Source organism: Botryllus schlosseri, chromosome 1 (assembly GCF_051294905.1).
Source record: "Botryllus schlosseri isolate E-star chromosome 1, Bs_hap1, whole genome shotgun sequence".
Taxonomy (NCBI): Eukaryota; Metazoa; Chordata; class Ascidiacea; order Stolidobranchia; family Styelidae; genus Botryllus; species Botryllus schlosseri.
This window is the reverse complement of record NC_137236.1, coordinates 34,441,781-34,463,985: the sequence shown is the minus strand read 5'-3', so window position 1 is coordinate 34,463,985 and position 22,205 is coordinate 34,441,781. Positions and strand designations below refer to the sequence as shown.

General features: G+C 40.1%; 2 protein-coding genes across 5 annotated transcripts in view; both read right to left on the bottom strand.

Annotated features, from left to right (window-relative positions):
- LOC145435743 (armadillo repeat-containing protein 1-like) overlaps positions 1-22,205 on the bottom strand; it is a 391,422-nt gene that overhangs the window by 234,287 nt on the left and 134,930 nt on the right. The window lies entirely within an intron of this gene.
- LOC145448159 (ubiquitin-conjugating enzyme E2 D2B-like) lies at positions 561-5,885 on the bottom strand. Its single transcript, XM_080326495.1, has one exon. The coding sequence runs from the start codon at positions 5,809-5,811 to the stop codon at positions 5,353-5,355; it is 459 nt and encodes a 152-aa protein (XP_080182621.1). The 5' UTR covers positions 5,812-5,885; the 3' UTR covers positions 561-5,352.

The window sequence follows — 22,205 nt, the reverse complement described above, 5'->3', positions numbered from 1 at the left end:
AATCCGGAAAAAAAAGTTATTTTTGAACAGCCCTAGTGTACATCTGTACAACGATGAAAAAGGTTGAATAGCACTGCGGCTATCTTATGAGTGAGAGAATCCAGTGCATGTTATAGGATGGCTGGATATGACTTCATGCGGTTATCCAAGGGATTTCTAAAAAAGTTTTAGAAGAAAAGTTTTAGAAATCCCTGGGTTATCTGCATTAAGCAACGACTCGTAATATCCTACTCTGCTACCAGTAAGAGACCAGTGAGACAGCAACCCAGCTGCAGGCAATAAATGAGGACACAGTATTGTCGGTTTTCTCCCTAAATCATTACGGCATGTGATGCATACATAACCAGGCGTGCTTCCCACGTATTAAGTCATACCCTTTCAACATTTTACGTGATCCATTCTATATTACGAAGTACAGTTCCCCTAAATGACTAACTGAAATGGGAAGTATCATTTTTAGTTCCTTGCGCAACGATATGCGCATGAATTAATGGTGTGGTTTGATCTTCCATCGGACTTGTTAACCGAATCTCTCCCATAGTAAAATCAAGTTTCAAATATACGATTGTAAGCCAAAAATGTATTGCATTTATAATGTATGATTTATCATGTGCACACAGTTGAATAAGAAATTTGCCTAACAAAGCATATAAATAATTGAATGCAATAAGAAATGAAAGAGAAGCTTGTGTAAGAATTGAGGTAGGCAGCGTTACAAGGATGAGACAACCAGAAATGCTGCGAAATAAATTAGCTGCTTCATGTGTATCTTGATATGGATATTCTGCGTTTGATTTGCAATCCAGTTCTCTATGCCTAAATCTTCTCCCCAGTAACGGTGTCGTCGGATTCATCTGGCATACGCATCCGTCCAATTCCTCGCCATTGTCTGATAATGCGCGAAATTCTCTTGGTACAATCGAGCGCTTTCTGCATCCATTGGGTCGTCTGGATTCGGTGAAGCTAGCAATGATGAAATCGACACCAGCACCTTCACTAAAGTTAAAGCAGGAGACCACTCGTTGGCGAGGATATCAACGCAGACTGTACCCCGTCGACTTATATTCGGATGGAAAATTTTGGTTTCGAACTTAATTTTGGGGGGCTTGAATGGATATTCCGTTGGAAATTCGACTCTAAGCTGGAATCTTCCGCCCTCGTATGGTGTTTCAGATGGTCCTCGCAATATTGCTTGCCAAACGTAGATGTTCGAGTCGTCCAGCGGCCCTGCTTGTAAGATCTCGGGATTCGCTTGTATTTCTTGAGCGATCTTTCGACACTCGAACTGCAGCCGATTCTTCGCCATAAAATATCAACCCTCTCTCGTTGCGACCAATTATTGACTTTCAGCTATAACGTGATGTCGACATCAGAAGCAACTCATTTATATATGCCGGGACAATTTACGTAAATGGGGAATACCCAGGTAGTGTGTCGTACCGAATTTCTCTCGAATGAGCCAGCACGAGCGAGTACTGGCGGGCGAGTACTTGCAATAGCAATTAGCAATTCATATCAATCAGAGCTTCAGAGCAGACACAGCCGGTATGTTCAAAGTTTAACAGATATCATTTTCGAGCAGAGTATGTTTTGAAGGCTCAAGTAGATTCAGCCAGAGGATTACTGATCATTCACTCACACAACTGTAGTTCTTGCTCGATTTGAGACACGGTTTTGTCTTGTGTAGTGTAGTCAGAATATAACATCCGCTTGAAACCGCTTTATTCTCAATAAGCCTGGTTAATACCAATCAGATCAGGCATAACAGCTTTCTGTTGCTATTCAGTGACGCCACGAATACGACACAAATGCAATTGTATTGACGGCAACGCACAGCGTGCTTGCGCTGCACGATGGCAACGTTTGTAAATATTGCGCAATCTCTCGTGGATTATGCAAGAACGTTTTCGAAAGGCTGCATCTAATAATAAGCATATACGAAAATTCTAGTCACCGTTTCGTATCATTTTCACAATGCCGGAGGCAGCATTATTGTATTATTGACACCGTTTACAGAAAATAAAATTTCAATGACAACGCAGGATGCCCTGTCTTGCTGTATGTATATCGAAAACCAATCGACATCAGCAGGTCCAAGTTAAGTTAAATCAAGTGGATGATAAATCGATTCCCTGAATTAGGAAAGTAATGGAACATCATTAATATAAATATTTACACTCGACCACTGCCGATCGCGAATATTGCTGACTTTGCTTTACATAATGCGGGTAATTTTCCCGAGCGTACTTGACCCATGACTAGGCATTTTCTAAATCCTAGAAAAGTAGGAATATTTCTTGTGAATGGTGCAATATGTGACACCTCTCTGTCACAATATTTGCTATATTTGGACGTGAAGCTACTACAGTTATACATGGAGTACGCCATTCTTGCAATCAGAGAAGTTGACAATGCGAGGCGTGTGAATTAGCTTTGTGTGCTTGTAAATTGAACGTAAATTACCTGCTTATATATGTCAACCGAGTTTGTCAGTCGACGAAGTGTTATTGTCTTCAGAATAAAAGCCTAATGACTTATAAGTTATACGCAGACGATTGACATGCCTTTTGGGTGATGTACTGGAATGCGTCAGCCTCCTACCTCTCCATATATGATCTAACAGCACTGAATTCGTTTTCAACAATTTATCGCCGTGTGACTGACACAGAAGACACACGCTCGTTGCCCAGAATGCCCAGCCCACGCCTTCTTGTATCGACTCTCTCTCTCTCTCTCTCATGATTGCAATAGAGAGGCTATAGCAGTGGTTGTGAACCTTTGCTAACCTGCAAAACACGTACGCTGATCCGCATACCTTCGCCGAACCCCAAATCTTCACTAAGTCATAAATCAAAAATTTACCTCACATCAAATACATTACTGTAGTTTACTTGTGCACAAAACGAACTGCATATCAACAGAGCGTCAAAAGATCAAAATCATTTAAATAAAATTTTCACACAAAACGAAAACATTAAAATCAATATTTATCGCAAATCAGTGTGACTTTTGCTGGTCACTTTTAGATGCCAATTCAGAATTGCGGGGCTTTACCTTGGAAAGTGTCATGGTATTTTTCCGCCGAAGCGCAACAGCGTGATACCAATTGCATAACTACGAATTCCTCATGTATATGGGAGATATAATTGGAATTTCAGAGGGCCGGGGTTCGGTTTCGAACCCCGACCTCCTGCGTACTGGTATGCGCAGGACGTACCACCAGAACAGGCACAATTCGACTAGCGATCGGGCCTAATTGCCTGCAACCAATGGTGGACAAGACGGATGCATGGTCACAAATTATATCTATGAGTTGAGTCTGTGTCTTCACCTCCCCGGAACGCCTGAGACTGTCTCATGGAACCCTTAGTGTCCCGTGGAGCATCGGTTCAGAACCGCTGGGCTATAGTGTAGCCGGATTATTCGGGTACGAACTGTGTTCCAGTTCCGTTGTCTTCACATCGTGGTGTTACAGTAACTGTGGTCATTCTTACCAGATCCATACGTTTGTTGATGATTCTCCACTTACGATTAGCGTGCCGCACTTTGATGTATAGGCAAGCCGTGCTATTTTTGGCATTTCTGGAACCAAATGCCCAAACTGCCAAAACTAAAAATTTAAAAATGCCAAAATTAAGGTCTTTTAAAAACATGTATTTTTATGAAAGTTTTAGAAAGTATTGGAATGAGTCTGCATGAAGCGACAAAACAAGTGTGTGATGCTAAATTCCTAAATTGAGGTCCGTTAAACCTTCGGAAGGCTGTTGTCTACCGTCCAAAGGATCTATGTAATGAAAATGAAAATCGTAGGGTCGAGGCCAAAAACTCGAGTACTGAAATATGGATTTACGATATACTGTGGATTGATCAACCCGGGTAGCAGATGATATCCAGCGAATAGGAAAAAGATGATCTTTGCCCGCAACAGCAGGGTTTTCGTTAGTAATTAGCATATTTTGGAACCGTGATTGAGAGCCGTTATTTTTAGATGTAACTCAATGACTATAGGCATTTTCCTGTTGTCACCGCTCCTGCATTTTGTTGCGTAATGTATTCGACACGCGCGACCCATGCGGCATTTAGCTTCTTGCGTATACGTGATTCCATTTACTTATAACTTGATAATGAAAGTGTCATCATATGGTGCAATCACTGATAGAGTGCTGTGTCCCGTTGGACAACAGGGATATAGTTTCATCAATTACCAATTGAACATACACACTTACACAGTATAAAATGCCTCAGTCGCCAAGAAGTAACCGTCATCAATGCGTACCATACACAAGCCTACAAACATTCAGTCCTTCACCGTTTTCTTGTTTGTTTGCCGGTTGGATATTTTTCATATTATATTGAATCTTAAAGCCACTCGAGATTTCTAACCATTGGTTAGCGAGTGAAGGGCTGCGAATCTGCGATCCAAACGTGTCAGCCTCGATTTCGAATTGGTACAATAAGTGGTATTGTAATCTGTGTGAATGCAGGTAGGCCTGATTATGCACGCATATCGAAACTATACAGCGTTTTACATTGTTAATCAAAGCATACACATATGAATTCGTGCCGATGCCAAAACTGCCAAAATAAAATCTGAAAAATGCCAAAATAAGCTGTTTTTGATATTCTTGGCATATGCCAAAATAACACGACCTGCGTATAGGTGTTTATAAAACTGTAGGTTGCAGATGAGTAATGACGATAATGAGCCTGAGCCTTATAAACCTCAAGCACTTACGACCATTGGTATCGGACCAATAAACCATACGCTATTTGCCAAGATCGCGCTTATACATATGTTACTGAATACTATAAGACTTGAATATGGTAAAATCGTACTGTACTAAAGCGAATATTTTTCCACTCAACGTTTTTACGGTAATAAATTCTCTCAGCTTTCTGCATTTTATAAAATTAGATTTCAAGATGTACTTTACAAACTTAGTACATTACTCCATGCTAAAATGCATCAGTAACAGAAAACAAAAACACATTATGACACCCGTCTGGTTTCTGATATAGATTCGGCTACTTGAAGATTTATCTATTTTTTTTAGATATAAGACAGTATATTGTCGATTGAAAAATCGTATCGGCAGTCACAAAATATTTAGTAGATTATCGCGAGAAAACTTTTGAACAAATCATGCGATCGCAATGGAAATTTATTATAACATAAAATTAATACAAAACCATAATTCATAAATGTTGCAGCGTACCACAGGCAATGATAAGTACAGTAAATGGTGTTAAAATCATACAGCTAAAGCTATGAAAATGACCGTTCGCATTATTCAAATAACAGTACGGGCATGTGCATTGTGCAGTGAGAATGGAATTCGTAACGCCAGGTGGTCACGTTTTCGCGTGCTGTTCCGTCCATCTTATCGCTGTCTTCAAATAGGCGGGGTAGTCCTCTCGATGTAGCGCAGCACTTTCCTGGTCCATCGGATCGTCTGGGTTAGGAGAACCAAGCAACGACGAAATAGACACCAAAACAGTCGCCAAAGTCATCACAGGCGACCACTCGCCAGCTAGGATATCAACACACACGGTTCCTTTTCGACTGATGTTCGGGTGAAAAATTCGCGTTTCGAACTTCACTTTTGGCGGCTTGAAGGGATACTCTGTCGTGAATCGCACGCTAAGATGGAATTTTCCGCCTTCGTAAGGCGACCCGGGTGGTCCGCGGATTATGGCCTTCCAAAAATATAGATCCGAATCGTCGAACGGTGCGGCGTGCACGATTTCAGGGTTTTCTTGTATTTCCTGAGTGATTTTGCGGCACTCGAATTGAAGTCGAGTCTTTGCCATAAAACCCGAATTCTTGGTTATAATGTAAATATATTGATATGCTTCTTTTATAATGCTGCCGCTGAGACAGTGGTTGAAACATAATAAGATCAACAATCACATGACCATGCATTTTAATGAGCAATCAAAATAATACCGGGGTAATACCCCGGGCTACGAAATTGCGCCTGGGTGTTGCTAATACAGGACTCGACTTTAGTTACATGGACAATACATGACACCCCTTTATTGAATTACTAGTAACCGTATCTTTTTGAAGACGTATGATATGTATTTATTGTATATACTTCATGTGGCTTACTTCGCTGGCATCGCAATGTCTTCCCTTCCGAAACGTGACGATTGAACGACTGAAAGTGGATCATGTACGTAGTAAATACGTATTGCGTTTGTCATGTATTCGTTTCGGATACTTCTTATTCTCTGGGTGTGTAATGTCATAGGATTGCATCACTGCTCCATGATTTCTCTAATAGATGATGGTCATGGTTATGACATATAAATGAGAATGCAAGTTGCACGATACTTATCCGTGTTACCTATGGCCACAACAAAGTACAACTGTATATATAGAGCATAATATAAAGAGTTATCATAGATAATACATTCCAGAGTTATATGCTCCTGGTTATACAAATTGCGAAGTCGTTACATGATCAAATTCACAATTTAGCACCGGAAATGAGAGTTGCTATGCACTCAATATACTGTGACCGATAGGGATTTTCCAAGCATAGGAACTGGTGTGTAGAAATGTAGTTGCCACAGAGCTAACTGGAATGTTATAAATGTGTAAATGAATTGGCATTGGTTGTGGTTGAGACGTCGATCGTCGAATGAATAAACTATTTTAAATAATTTCACTCAATAAATACTGCACAATTTCCTGGCTATGTAAGAATGATTTACTTGATCAATGTATTCATTTGGCATACATTGCTTCAGACGCTGGAGAGTGACGATTATATCAGTTATCAAGGTCGGATATGTGTGCTGATTCGAATTTAGACTTGAATAACGCGACTTTCCAATGCTGGCGAGATCATGTGGAATTATGATTTAAGACATTTGCAAAACTGTGTTAGCAACTGCTCAGCTTTTGACAGATCTCGCGTGACCTTTGAACCTATACTAGCTACCATAATAGATGGACTTGAGCTGGGTGCTGTGATATAATATGAATAATGGGTTTGGGTATGGAAATGTTCAAGGTCAGCCTACCTGTTGGTAGAATCGGTCGACTAGAAAATTTTCAGGTTTTCTAATTTAGATCAGAATTACAATTATAGCAACACAGCTTTTCCAAATCGGATCATAATTGAAATTGTTGATATACAACGTTATTTCCAATTCTCCACTAATTGCTGACGATTACCCCTAGCGAGTGTCGGCCGAAAATATTTGGGTTTGTTTCAATATGAATATACTATTCGATTGTATGTTGTAGTTTTGTACCTCCGGGAAGCTCTTCAATTATATATATCTACACAGTTTGTTTTTCAAATTAGATTAGAATTATAATTACTAAATTGGCGGAAACTAAGAAATCTGATCAGGCGTAGTTCATATCTAATCAGAGTTACTTATCATGATCATGAGCATGAACATTGGCATGGTTAATGTCTGTTCGGCAACTTGGCTCGTTTCGCTGCACGCAGTTCTCGCGCGGCATTTTCCGGAAAACAATAAATTAGATTAGAAGTAGAAATTGTAGCAAAGAAACATTTTACAAATTAGATTCAATATAGATTACCGGCATTCACCTCTAATTATTATTATCTAGTCGTACGAGTCTGCCTGTGGGCACGATTAGGCCTTTTAACGGATCTATCGGACATTAATCTGCTCTTGTGCGTGGATAGGGCGTCCCTACCCCTATCGATAAGTGCCCGAACTCACACGGGACATATCACATGACACGATCACGCCAACTTTACCATGTGACATATGCTCAATTGCTCATTCCAAAATAGGGATTATTCGAAGATTTTGCCATATTTAGAATATGGCGTAGTTCAGCACTCACGTGATAACGCAGTTTCATAACCACGCGGCAGAGCACGTGGCGCCTGACACCATATTCTACGGTACATACCGCTTCTAGTTTTATAGTTTAATTCAGTATTGGCAATGATTGTCAGTGATTTCGGCACGTTTAGATTTAATCGATAACATAACAATACCCGTTAAGTTTTAATATTAACGAGATAATTCATATTTTCCCAGACTAACGAAACCTGATATGAAGAACACCCGGGGTTTAAAGGTTTGGTAAAATCCGACGAAAATCAGCATCCGGGTGAAACCATCAAATTTACAGTTTATGAATCGAATTACGTTCTTCAGGCTCGGTGACAATCATATCAAATACGGACGCTATGACGGCCGCGTACCGCAATGTATTCTGTGAATCTAATACAGGGGTGGGTAATCATTTTTCCCGCCGGGATAAACGTGAAGCGGAAAATACGTTGGCGGTTGTAGACAAAACTTCAGTCTATATTCTGCGGCGTATGAATTTTATTTCTAAATTGAAAACAGTGAGATACATTGTGCTCTGCGCGACTAGCCTTGCTTGCGTGGCGATTTAATGTAGTGGTATAGTCCCCAGCTGCAACACAATGGGTTGTGGTTTCGAGTCCGACATAGATCGACTCCAGAATTCCTACCTAAGTGCTGGAGGTTTATCTAGGTTCTAAGATCTTTTTCGCCATTCCATCCGCGTAAGCCGTGTCTTATAAAAGCCTACAAGTTACCCGTGCTACAAGGCGGCGGCCATAGAATGAAAAACAACAACATACAATTGGAGTAATGTCTGATGTGAATGGTGACTCGTGATCACTGGAATTCATGTGGTAGCTGATGGCATGGCCCACAAACCAGTGTTACGCCATATCTGACCTACAAAAACACAGTAACATCGTCCAGTTGTACACATTGACCAGAAGATGTTTCGCGAAAAAATGTGTAGAAATCTATGTAAAAGTTCCAATGTATAAATCATGAACGATAAAGGTGCCGCCTAACACCTGACAACAGTGTCGCTAAAACAACATACAAGAAAATAAAGGAATTGCACAAATCATGATCAGAATGAAAGTTACATAAATCAATCAGACACTCCTATACAACATTAGAATGTTACGCAACGCGGGAAAAGAATATTGCGAAACAACTTCAAACACAATGCGTGACTTAGACCAAAGGTATTCGACAAACACATGATGGCCCACGTGTTGCTATATGTCAACACCATAGTATGAAATAGCTACGCAACCATGACATGATATTTCAATTTATAAATACAGTCGACTCTGCCTCAATTCGGAGACCGGATAAACCGGAGATCCGATAGAATACTACTATACTATAGTCAGCCCTCAATATTACCGGACCACAATCTGACATATCGAACTCGCCTCCCGACACCATTTACATTCTTTGACTGACACTTGTCGTATTCATTCTCGTCTCTTCCTTTCATGTTAGGTTTACCATACGTTCTCTTTTCTGAGGATTTGTCCTCTTTTTTGACTTTTTTGAAAGTGTCCTCGGAGGACGCCCAAATGTCCTATTTTTTGAGAATTTGCACGGTTAAAGATAAGTGGAAATTCGACTGAGATATAGGAAATCATTACTGACGTAACGTTCCGGCGGGTATGTCGGGAGTTGAGCCGGAAAGTTGACCTTTTTTTAGTCAACCTACTGAAAAACTCATAGAAAACCGGAAGTTCGGGCTTTGAGCCGGAAAAATGACTTTTTTTCATTTTAGTCAACCGACCCCAAAGTCGGAAAAAATTTAAAATATTTTCCGGATTTTACGCCAGTATTGTAACTATGAAAATTTTGAAAAAGTGTCCTCTTTTCACATTTTCAAAATATGGCAACTCTATTTTATATCAGTGTTTTTTTAACCTTTTAGCGCTGCTACCCATTGAGATGTCATGAAATGTTTTTCGCTCCCCTTTCGCTCCCCAGGATCGAAACACCACTTTGCCGAGCCACCCCCACAGGCTGGTCTTGGGCCTCCATAGTGTTTCCAACAAATCATATTTGTATTTCAGGGGCGGGATACATTTCATCGACTGCAGACATTAAAATGGAAGGTTTTGCCGATCTGCTGAGATTTTAGGGTCCCAATGTAAATCGCCGCCGCAGCTAAATGTCACAGATCTTGGCGTGTTATGGGGGGGGGGGGGGGGGGGTAGTTACGGCTAGCGATGAAATGTGGGAATGTGATAGTCACGCCTCAGCAGGTTTCATAACCCTCGACTAGAGCATCCTAACGGCCTTAGAGCACCATTCTTTCATAATTGATAAAAGTCTAGCCTTATTTCGGCAACTTATGTTGTATTTTTTATTATACGTGTACCATTATTTTGTCGAAGGGAATGAAATGCCCTGATTCAAAGTACGTACGCGCAAAGAAAATGTTTGAATTGAAAAAACCCGCCTATATTATTCCACTTTATCTTAATTTTTAAGATAATTTGCGTAATTAAATAACGTATGATTGCACACTGCTTCTCGTACCCCCTATTTTGGTGCTTCGTACACCCAAGGAGTCCGTTGATCATGGTTTAAGAACCGCTGTTTTATGTTATCCTTCTAAAACTCTGATTTACATGTTATAATGGGCCAAGGTGGCTGTCTGATTAAAAGGCTACTTGAAGTCGTTTCGGCACCCTCCTATCTTTTCATTTCATCGCAATCCTTTGATGTTTTGATTTAATGAAAATTTTAATAAAATTATTGTGATGATGATCATTCGGCCAAAATACAATTATCCGCTTAATTCGGACACAGGTCTGCAATTCCTATCGTTGGGTTGTGAGTTGTTACACAATAAACAGTACCTATAGTTTGCCATGAATACCACAAAACGAAAAGAAAGTACCTAATAGTTCGTTTTAACAGAAGATGAGTGATAATGGTGAAGCAAAAACGATACATGCAGTAGCAATTGACAATGGGCTCATGTAACGATGTGCCAGCTTCATTGTCGCCTTTACTTCGGTACAATGTCGGTTATCTTTTCTACAAATGATTTTCTGCCTGGTTGAAAGCTTTTCGTTTTTAATTCCTACTGTTTTGTGGTACTTTTATCATGCGAAGATACCATTTCAGTTCTTTTTGCACATAGCTTAGTACTATACTTTAATAATTATTGTACTACTGGCTCTATATGTGAGTGTTGCATACAGTAATATATTATATGTATTTGTTTATTCGATTTGTATAGAAATACTGTAAAATAAAACTAACCTGCGTTTTATGCCACCACTGACAATTACTGCAATATAGCATAGCTGCAATTCATGTACTTCGTAAGAGTACTGTCGGCCTATTTGTATTGCGTTGTCTGTCTTCAGGCATGACCACGGTTATTATTATTATTTGCACAACACAGTCGCGCTTATCGCCTTTTCCGGATATATGCACCACGACACAGATTTTTGTAACTGCATAGGTTCTCTAATCTTCGTGATCTTGGGGACGACTTTCACGCTCTCTTCTCAGTCAATCGTCAGTCTCTTTCGCTCCCACGCGTCCCCATCATGGTATCTGCTGGCGACTAGTTCATAGGTCAATGATTTTCATCTTTCTGGTGAAAAATAACCGTCTTATGGTTATATTGTATGATCTGTGTACCGTAGGCCTACACATCGTAGGTATAGTTCGCGTTCTTGCGCAATCCCGTCATAGTGACGGTAGGGAAAAGAGGTTTTAACGCATTTAATTCCTCCTGGATGAAAGACACTAGTATAATATTTACTAAAGTATAAACAACATCACCGGTGCTGAACAACTGTTGTCAATCAACAAGGAGTTTATATTCAATTTTGATAAGTTCAACATTGGTGAGATAGCGTATGTTCACAGCTGCAAAACCAATGAGTTGTGACTGTCTGTTTTACACATTCATGATCGGCGCAAAGAAATTAAAATGATAATGTGATTTGTATATTCATAGTTAACATAGGTTTTCTGTTTCGTACCTAAATGTAAGAGTCTGATTCGCAGTGACTATGCCGTGAACGCTTGATAATTTGGCTAATGAGCCGCAAGCCTGTGGTCTCTTTCTTCATCTCAGTCGCACTACCATGTACACCACATCCGGTGGCCTGCCAATTTGATGCTGCGCAGTAATGCATCGAATGTGCCTGTGTACAATAACACCAGAGTGAAGCTAGTCAATTATACAGCAGCCGAAATGCGCGCGTATAGTTTGCAGCTAGATTCAAAACGGCATGGACAAGGATCACGCCGACCTCGAAACCGAAATATCTCGGGTAACGAGCACATGCAACATGTGCCACAGTACAAAACAAGGAATAATTACCAATAATGATGGGGCGTCCAAATATATAATATGGGATAAAATGGAGTCGTCAGTGGTCTCATCCGAACGAATAAGTCAAAGCTGAACATGAGCATTCTCTCATGGATTTTCCGATGGAAATACCCAGGATTTCACGATAGTTATCCGTAAACGGTTTGCTTGAACTTGTATAGGCTATAATTGTACATACGTATGTGACCTTCCTATAGGAATCATTTCTCGCTTCTTCATCGCCGTATGTTATAATTGTCATTATACGAAATTTATGTCTTATCATTAACCGAAAACGAAACCACACTTTCAATGTCCTACGACTTGCTGTTTCTCATTGAGATGTAAACACTTATTAGCTTCCGTACACGCATGTAGCGTACACCCGAAAATATCGCCAATGATTACAATCACCAGTTCCCGGATTTTTTATAGAAAGAATGCGTCGCATGTTAATATTATACAAAAGTGGATATCCCCATGAGATTAACTTTAACACATACAGTCCATTAAAATACATTATTGGCTGCCTATGTCATAGAGCAGGGGAGGACAATCGTTTTAACGTTGGGCCAAATGAGAAGCAGAATATAATTTAGCGGGCTGAGCTAAAGGTGTAAACTATATTTGAGGTGCGAAATCTCCGCAGTGGCGTCTGTCCTACTGTTGACAGTTCGCCTGGAAAGCGGGAGCATTATTCCCAGATAATATTGGCATTGCTGAGTCCAACATGCATTCCTTCACAAAACCTCGCTATCCGAAAATGTCTTAATCCTTGATATGTTACAAAGCTGGTCTCGGTCGCTGTATCCCGAACTGTGTATAGCTTGGTAAAATATCCTTGCTATTTTGCTAGCTTCATTAGCAGGACTTTCAAAATTCATGCTCTCTGAGACCCAGCCCTAGAGTTTGTATTTTCCCGCGGAGTTTCCTCGGTTTGCCGACTCAAATGATCCCTCATAAACACGGCGACCGGCTCGCCACAACTTGAATAGACCGATTTAGTGCCCCATATCGTCTTGAACTTGCATAATTTAGCGTCAACCTTTCTTTTTTATATGTGTCATTACTAGGGCTGTTTTTTTTACCTGAAAAAAGGAAAATTTTGACCTAAAAATCCAAATTTTTGACTTCTATTGACCTAAAAAAATGAATTTTGACCAAATTTTGACCTGACGTTTACAAATTAGGTGTTTTCCCACATAATGTTAAAGTTGTACCACTCATCTTCATTTCTGGTTGGAACTGGCTGTCCTAACGAAGTAGTTTGGCCTGGAAAGCGATTTTGACATAGAAACAGGCAACATTTTACATGAAAAACCCAATATTTTAACGAAATCTGGCCCTATCAAGAATTCCAGTGGTTGCGCCATATGTGGCCTACGAGAAGGTTTTGAGTAGCCCGCGAGCTAATTTCCCATTATATTATCGAAATTCTGTTATATTATCGAAATTCTGTTATATTATCGAAATTGAATTGCTCAGATTGTGAACTTGCAAGGCCAACCAAAAATATGATTAGTCTGTCAGCGACACTTGGGATGTTGATGACTAAAATATCAGTTTCGACGCATTGGCAGATCCAGGGTCCAGTCACATTTTTAGTAAATCGTTGTATATTACAATAAACTAAAATAGTATTAAAATTTTTCTTCACGCTTCCCGTGTTTAATTGTCACACGATTTCTTTCTTTGTAGCCTACCCCCACCTGAAAATGAAAAACCGCCTGATTTAGCCGATTGAGTCTAACTATATTCGTAATTACGAGAAAAAGTATTTTCGCGTTTGCGCCCGCAGAAAGATCGTCGGCGATGAAATGTAGGCACAAAATGATTGTCGTATATTAGCGGAAATCTTCGATATTGATATGTCCAGATGCCGAATAGTCCTGTCCTTGCAAACTGTGTCGAACGGGCGGTATACAGTCGACCGGCAATATATTCAAGTATTATTATTATTAACTTCGAAAATTTTACGCGACAGGCGTGGCTAGTGGGCAGCGCACTCGTTCGTCAATTTCATGTGGCCCTTTAGCCGAAAAGGTGGCCACCCCTGGTCTATATAGATTACTAATTTACCCGTAGGTTAGTTATCTGTACTAATCTTGAGTCCGTCAGCCGTCAGTAACATCGGATGCAGCAACGAAGACATAGGTGCCGCCGGGGCCTACGATACGATATAACTATATAAGTATCGTAGGCCCCGGTGCCGCCGTACCGGCTTGTGACGACATAATGAATACTTGTCAATTGTCGATAACATCATAGTTGCACTAACGAACTTTACTCCGTGCCGTTGCTGTGTGCAGCATTAAAATTATGATGTGGCGTTTTAACACTGACACTGTACTGTGTACTCTTTAACATTAAGCCATACAGCTCAATTCAATTTTTAAATGTGCGATTATTATTCAACTGTAACTGTAGTAAGAGCAATATGGGCGGATGTTACGACGTGGTGAATAGAAATTCGATTTGTACCAAATGGCCATCGGGTGCCGATCAAGTTTATCTGAATATAATATTTGTGAACCACTATTAAATTTAGGCTACTGTAGCCTATTTACCAGTCTTATACGAGAATTTAGTACATTTTTATGCATTCTAAAGCATTAATGGAGAGCGTTCGTAAGTTTGCAGTTGCTGTTTTTTGTAAGGATATCTATCTTCAAGTGGCACAAGTAGGCTAAATCCTTTCATGGAGCGTACATTCTATTCGTTACCATGTTGGTATGTGTATACACTTCAAACCCTTCCACCAGAGAACCGAACTCGCTGTTTCTATGCGTGAGAGAGCAAGTATAAAATTACGGTGACATTTTCGTTGAGAGCTCATTATCACTTTGAGCTCTCAGTGCTATAAGAAGTCAGACGTTCGGGGACATTTCTGAGTAAACCAATCAACTCTTCCCCTTTCCTTCCATGACTGGAGCCTTACACCAATAGTTACAGAAGTCAGCTTTGTCAAATTGTTGTTTTTCACTGGCCCCCTTCCCACGTTTGCCCCGTCAGCATTTCCTCTGGAAATATGTCCACTCTGATAAACCGCACCTGGATAATTAGCTATGCAATGTGTGTGCACTGTGCAGTGTGCACTGTGTGCAGTCGATGGATTCGTCCAATGCTAGGCTAAAGTAGTCTTTGCGGGACAACGTGTTTCAAAACATGCGATAAAAGATCGACTGAGACAGCTGTTACTCTTCTGGTGACTGTTGACTCGTTGAGTGTTGAATCAGACAACTGTAGCCCCGAATTTTCGCAGGTGATGTTGAACTTGCTGCTAAGTTCCGGAAACGGCAAATATTCGCACAGTACGTTAAATTTTTATTGAAGTCACACATTCTTTAGCGGACTCCTCGGCTTATTGATATTCCAATCAATTTTGAACAATGCGTCTGTCACGTCGTAGGCAATTTTAAAAATGCCTCGAAATATGGATTGCTGGGCTTGAAACCAAGCTAGCAACGTTTTCTCTAAGATCAGGCGATATGTATAACTCCAGGCGACACTATCGTGCTATCATTTGAAGCTTCTAGGCTTTGTTACAACAACTGTTCTTCGACAAATGTGACAGATCGGTCTTTCATAACGATACTGTACCAGTAGTAATTGCGTTCATATTGAAAGATGTCGCGGGCCGCAAAAGAATCGTCTGCGGGCCGCGGGTTGAGAACCCCTGGGCTAGATGAATAAACATGCTTTAATGTAAAAGCATTTCCAGAACAGTTTATACATCGTATTGGTCCACTCATTACCATTCAAAATTTGTTTTCATTTTCTGAATTCAAAGCAAGCTTTCACGTGCCGGTCAGATTTTCGTCGCGCGCCGCAATTGCCCGCCTGCAGTAAAATGTCCAGGTTTGTCATGGAAGGTTTATCTGGTAGTGGTATGGAAATTCCCTGTTGTAATCGATAAAGTATCGTCTAGCTCCAAATAGTTAATCATTACAATAAGTTTCGTTCGACTTCTTTGTGTCATGCTTTGTTGCTGTTTTATTTCGGGAATCAGCTGTATCATTCAAACATCCTGTTTTTGTATATAACACACACCTGAGATCTATCTCTAAGTGAGTGCGACAGGCATATGTAAATCTTCGGCCGTAAATAGTCGAGATATATGGTGCACTAGATTTACATAGTGTAAATCTATACATACATCTGTTCTAAATAATGAGAAGGTGGTTTCCAAAATGATGATATTAGGAAAGGCGCAGGAATGGGGCAGGGAAAGGGCGGAGCCATGTCGGTTAACTGTTAGCGGGGCGTGGATCGCGTTTCGTGGGAGAAAATAAAAATGGTATCTCCATGCCTGACATCCTGTTTATTATGTGGGTCTGAAGGTATTGTGATATTATATGTATATTCTGCATCTTCGCGACGACTAGATAATATTTTAGTCAGCAATAGTAATGATTTATTTTCATATTAGCCTCGTGGGACGGAATGATAAAATGGAAGATTGTCGAAATTACTTGATAAAATCTAATATTCAGATTCGCACTTCGGTCCTCACAAATATAGAGGCTACAAAGTCACGCATTTCATGATGCGCACTTTCACGATGTGTACGCAACGAAAGAACATAGACACATTAGAAGCTTGTAACTTCGCCGAACACCCAAAGATATCGAAAGGTTAATGAAAATTACATTGATCAAGAATTAAATCGGTTGTTCCATGATTCAGGGTAATACAAATTGTTCCTTTGCCGACTTACACCGGATCGTATGTCATCATTTCGTGGCTTATGTGCACACCTGCACATGTACATCATCGATTGCTTTCAGGGCAGTAATTTCCACAGTAACGTCTTATGAAACATTCCTATATAGATGGCGAAACTCACGAAGAGAGGAGAGGAGGTGTGGTGAAATAGGACCGCTCAATTTGTGAACGCATGCGCAGACTAACCTACAACGATATTTCGACAAAAAGCTGTTGATATGTAACTGAAATACACCTGGTGCTTCAATTCAGAACGATTCTCCATCGTAGTAATTTCCTGACCATACACGGTGAACAGCATCAACGTATAGTAGGCCTATTAACGACGTCAGTTGAAAATTACACCAAGTGAAGGCGATTACGTCAATTTGAATTTCCATCGGAAACTTTTACGGCAATGTACTCAGCCGGTCTTAGCATGCCGTCAATATCTCTATCTTCTAGTATGGTTTTGTCTTACTACTCTCTTTGCTGAACTTGAAGAAGGTTAACTGAAGTTTTCTGCCCGATACTCACACTGGGTAATGGTTAGAATCATATAATTACTGTAATCATATAATCACTTTAGCACCCATGAACATTCGGAGGGTTTCAACGAATCGCAGCGAGTGACATGAAGTATGCAGCTATAGGATTAAGACATTAAAATTGGAAAAGTTGTCAATGTAATATAGAAAGTGAGGGAGTCGAGAAAAATTGAATTTAAGAAGCTAAATTCATATCAGAATCAGCATCATTCTGTAATAATTTTTTTCGGTTCAAATTACAAGAAGAATTGCGACACAATGCACAGAAAAGACGAAGTCGAAACGATGTGGTGCATTCCATCAAACAAATAACCAGCATGGCCTCAAAACATCGTAATAAAAATGAGCCCACTCTCGTTTAGAATTCAGCAAGGGTAATGAAACTAAAATAAAGGAAATGATTCCACTCGACTACCAAACAATTTCCCGAGCATTTACCAAATCGATTTTCTCAGACACGTAGGAAACGTTTGTCAGCTTATAGCTGCATTTATAAGCATTTATTATAACCTACATCCCACAAATACATGAAATTCATCAACAATTTCCTTTGCTAGTAGGGTTGTTCGAGGCATATTCACAGCATGAGATTGATCGAAAACAAAGGTTGACATATGTGGCGTCGATGGGAGCCGCGCGACGCTCATTTGGTATATGCGCTTTAACAGTATTCCTTCGAAGCTAAAGTTCACGTGTTCGCACACCCAGGAACTGCTTCCAACGCTCCGTATAAGCTGCGTTTCAACCTTGAAGATCCAAGTCGGCCGGCCGCCCCCAAGCTTAAAACATGTTCTTTGGACAATGAACTGAACACCAGGGGCGTTCAAAAATAACTACTCACCAAGTTCAGCCATTCACCTGTTGAATCGCTAAGTTGCCTAAAAAAACTGTGCACGCCAAATTTGGCGGCCCAATTCCAAACAGTAGAAGCCGCCGCAGACCAATTTGAAATTTCGGCCATTTTTAGAAATAATAGCATTTATGGTGGCAAATTTCGTCACTACGACATGACTAAAAATCGTGTTCCGTGTATGTCCATTGAAGAGTGATGCTTTTTCCATGTGTTTCTATCTTGACAAGGGTCTGTGTTTGGATAACGACATCGCCATCGTGATCGTTAATTTCAAAGAGGAAAGTATTGTACTTGCGAATTACAGCACGATCATTTTAAAGCGGATATTTCGATGGAGTTGACTAATTTCCAGCAAATAAGTGTGATATTTAATTTTCATTGGATGGCGATGTCGTTATCCAAACTCTATCACAGACCCTTGTCAAGATAGAAACACATGGAAAAAGCATTACTCTACAATAGGCATACATGAAACACGATTTTTGTCATGTCGTGGTGACGAAATTTTCCACCGTAAATACTATTATATCTAAAAGTGGTAGAAATTTCAAATTGGTCTGCGGCGGCTTCTACTGGTTGGAATCGAGTGAAATGTGGCGTGCAACGTTTGTTTAGGAAACCTGACGTTTTAACAAGTGAATGGCTGAACTTTTGAAAAAAAGTTATTTTTGAACATCCCACTGAACAGTCATTCGTTTCAGCATTCATTTCCAAGAAGCATTGGATTCGTTCACCAAAACAAGGTTAATAATGTATTACGTACCAATGGTGATCGGCTATTCGAGGTAAATGACTTTTGTTGTCTGGTATTTGAGTCTGAGCGAGCTTCTAACCCTCGCCTTAACCCGAGTTAGCTCCAGCCCTAGCCTCAATCCACGTGCTCAAGTGTCGCATGCTGAAGCGTCGTATATGCTTGTATGTGCACGGAACAATAATTTTAGCCAGGAAAGCAACACGAAATCAGTAGTCTGTCAAACGAGGGCGATTTTATGACGACGATGTGATAATTGTCGTCTTTTTAAACGGTAAAGAGTATCGCATTGGCAACGGATGGAGACTGTTCTGTGTTACCAGCCATACTGGATAGCCGATATGATCCCTGTTGTTGAAGGTCATATTGGGGTGTATTATTACATGTAAACAATACATGTCTCCTTACTGAACCTACTGAACTCGGTATCCTTCCCGTATTTTGCCAATTAATGTGGATATCTTTCCGCGTAAATTCCCCAGAAAGCGGTAGTTTGTTCTAATGAACAATAGCTCTGCATGTAAATTTCCGTTTATTCACTCAACCGTTTAGTTTCATTCGACATCAGCTTCCCGCATATTTGTGAGAAAACCAGCGGTATAGTTTTGAGGTAATAAATAATAGTAGGTTTATGGGATGTCGTCTTATGTCTCTTCTCTATACTGTGTTTTCTAAATTGATGCTCCTACTCCATATCCATTATGGAAGCCAAATATAAGCATTTACGAGTATAGTGCATCGAACTGCATTACTAAACAGAAGTGTCTATTCATAGTACTATTCAATTCAGACTTTTCGCGTCTTGTAATTGTGCATACGTATAAATAACATATGCTATGTTAGATTTTCGTGATTCATTCGCTCGGATGACTACCATATGATCTAGGAATTACCTCTAAATTATAAAATATACTTTACATACAAGCAGGGGAATATAGCTGGGTTCGAGGAATCGGTAAACAATATTGCGGAGGTCGTAAAACGCTTATTGCTGATTTCAGCGACGTAACAAACAATGAGCATCCCACATGATTTCCTCGTAATATCATCTCCTGAAAAACCACCCACTTCAGATAAACTGAGCCAGTCTTCCTGTCCACGATATTGAATCCCTGTATGATAACCAGTCATCAGTATTTGGTACCAGCAGAGGATAATACTTTGTTGTTGCTTATTATCATTATAGGTGCACGTAAACTCACATGTTTACTTTGCATTGTCGATATATACTTCCAGTACCGCTGAGTAAACGTACATGTATATTCGAAATTTGCATATCACGTATAATGTTTGAATACGCAATCTTAAATTCAATGCAAATTCATTTCGATTGTATTTTGCGGCTACAGTATCGGGTTCGACTTCCGCCCGGGTCAGACCAAAGACGTATGGGTTTGTATGGAGATGTTTCCCCGCGCTGGACGGATGTAACTGGGCGAGGTGATTCTTAAAGTTGCGTAATACGCAAATAAATGTAAATGAATGCATTTTCTCGAGTTCCTACTCCAGTAGATGTAGATCAGTGATTGTTAACCCGTATTCCCAGTCTCCAGCGTTCACTGGAGGCCAAGACACACAGTTAACTCATACATGTGATTTGTGATGACTACGGCGATTTTATTTACATGTCACAATAAGTCAAAATTTTGTCAAAATTGTTTACTAAATCAAATATATTTTGCAACCTGCCTTTCGTATGTGTCGTAGATGTTTGCACTGTCGATGAACCATAACCTATATAAAAGCTATTGATGAACTTATCATTCATTTTCATTGGCCTGCCGTTGTAGACGGCCCATGCCTGCTCATTGTGAATCATAAACGGTCAAATGAAACAAATAGGTTAACATCGTGTTATGCTCAACGTATACCGCGATATCCTAACTGAAGCAAGAGTGCGTGGGCATTGGTTCTCATATCAAGAAGCGCACGATGAAAGATTATGATGTGGAGAACATGGTCAGAATGAAGCAACACGGTGTGTCACCAACAGGGTACGCAAAACGTCAGTGTTGCCAGCCAACAACTGCTGCCGTTGAACGTTCTTTTTCCATTATTGGCAAGCTACCTAGTAAGGACGTATATTTTCTACCCGATGATGCAGGAAAGTATATATCGTTGCACTGCAACACATGTTAATTATTTCTACCATAAGGCGTGATGTAACTACTGGAATTATTTATAAGTTCATATGTCGTAAAAATAAAAATTTTCATGTATACATTCGTCAGTTTTAAAGTCAAACAGACAGTAGCAACCAGAAATGAAGATAAGTATAGTACAACTGACGAATTATGGGGAAAACACCTAATTTACATGCATGAAGTCAAAATTTGGTCAAAATTAGGTGTTTTGAGGTAGAATATTGTCAAAATTTTGATTTTTAGGTCAAAATCTTCCGTTTTTTATGTAAAAAATATTCCCTCTAGTGATGACACGCCCGTCCTGGCAATAACTGGTTACGGGTAATTAGGTCTGGTCAGTAGTCGAATTGCGACTGGTGTGGTGGTAGGTTGCGTGCAGCTGTATTGGATCAATTGTAATTTGTAATTGAGCTGATGTAATTATCAGATTTTTTCATGTAATTGTAATTTTAATTGTAAATGAAGCATATCTATTTTGTGTAATTGTAATTTGATAAAAAAATTTCCTAATTACAATTTCAACAAATGACAATCACAACATAAAATAATTAGCCCATTCACATCGGTGTTCTATGCGTGCCTCGTTAACTAGATAATTCGGCCATGCTATACAGTTTCCCAACTTCACTAGCAACAGAAAACTTGGTGAATTACAATATAGGCTAAACCAGAGGCTCTCGAACGGGGAGGCGAGCCCCCCTTGGGAGGCGTCAAGCTCCGATAAACAGAAATTTTTTCCGTGCCTGACGCGATTTACCATCTCACACCAACTCCACGTAAAGCTTGATATTGTGGGTGGAAACTCTAAGCCAGTGGTTCTCACACATTTTTAGATACGCCCCCTTTTTGATACTGAAAAATGTCGCGCCCCCTTTTGGCCATATCACAAAATGCAACCAGAATGATAGGAATCCGAACGAATAGTTTGATGGCATGGAAGCTTATGACTGTTGATGAGAGAATTCCATAATGAATTCCGGACTATCCATAGAGCAATACCTATGAATAAGAGCCAAATCGCGCACTGCGCGAAAAAATTTCAGTGGACCACAGCTCCGCG

What these genes read in the sequence shown, in the direction of transcription:
- LOC145448159 (XM_080326495.1), bottom strand. Translation starts at nt 5,811, where the DNA reads ATGGCAAAGACTCGACTTCAATTCGAGTGCCGCAAAATCACTCAGGAA.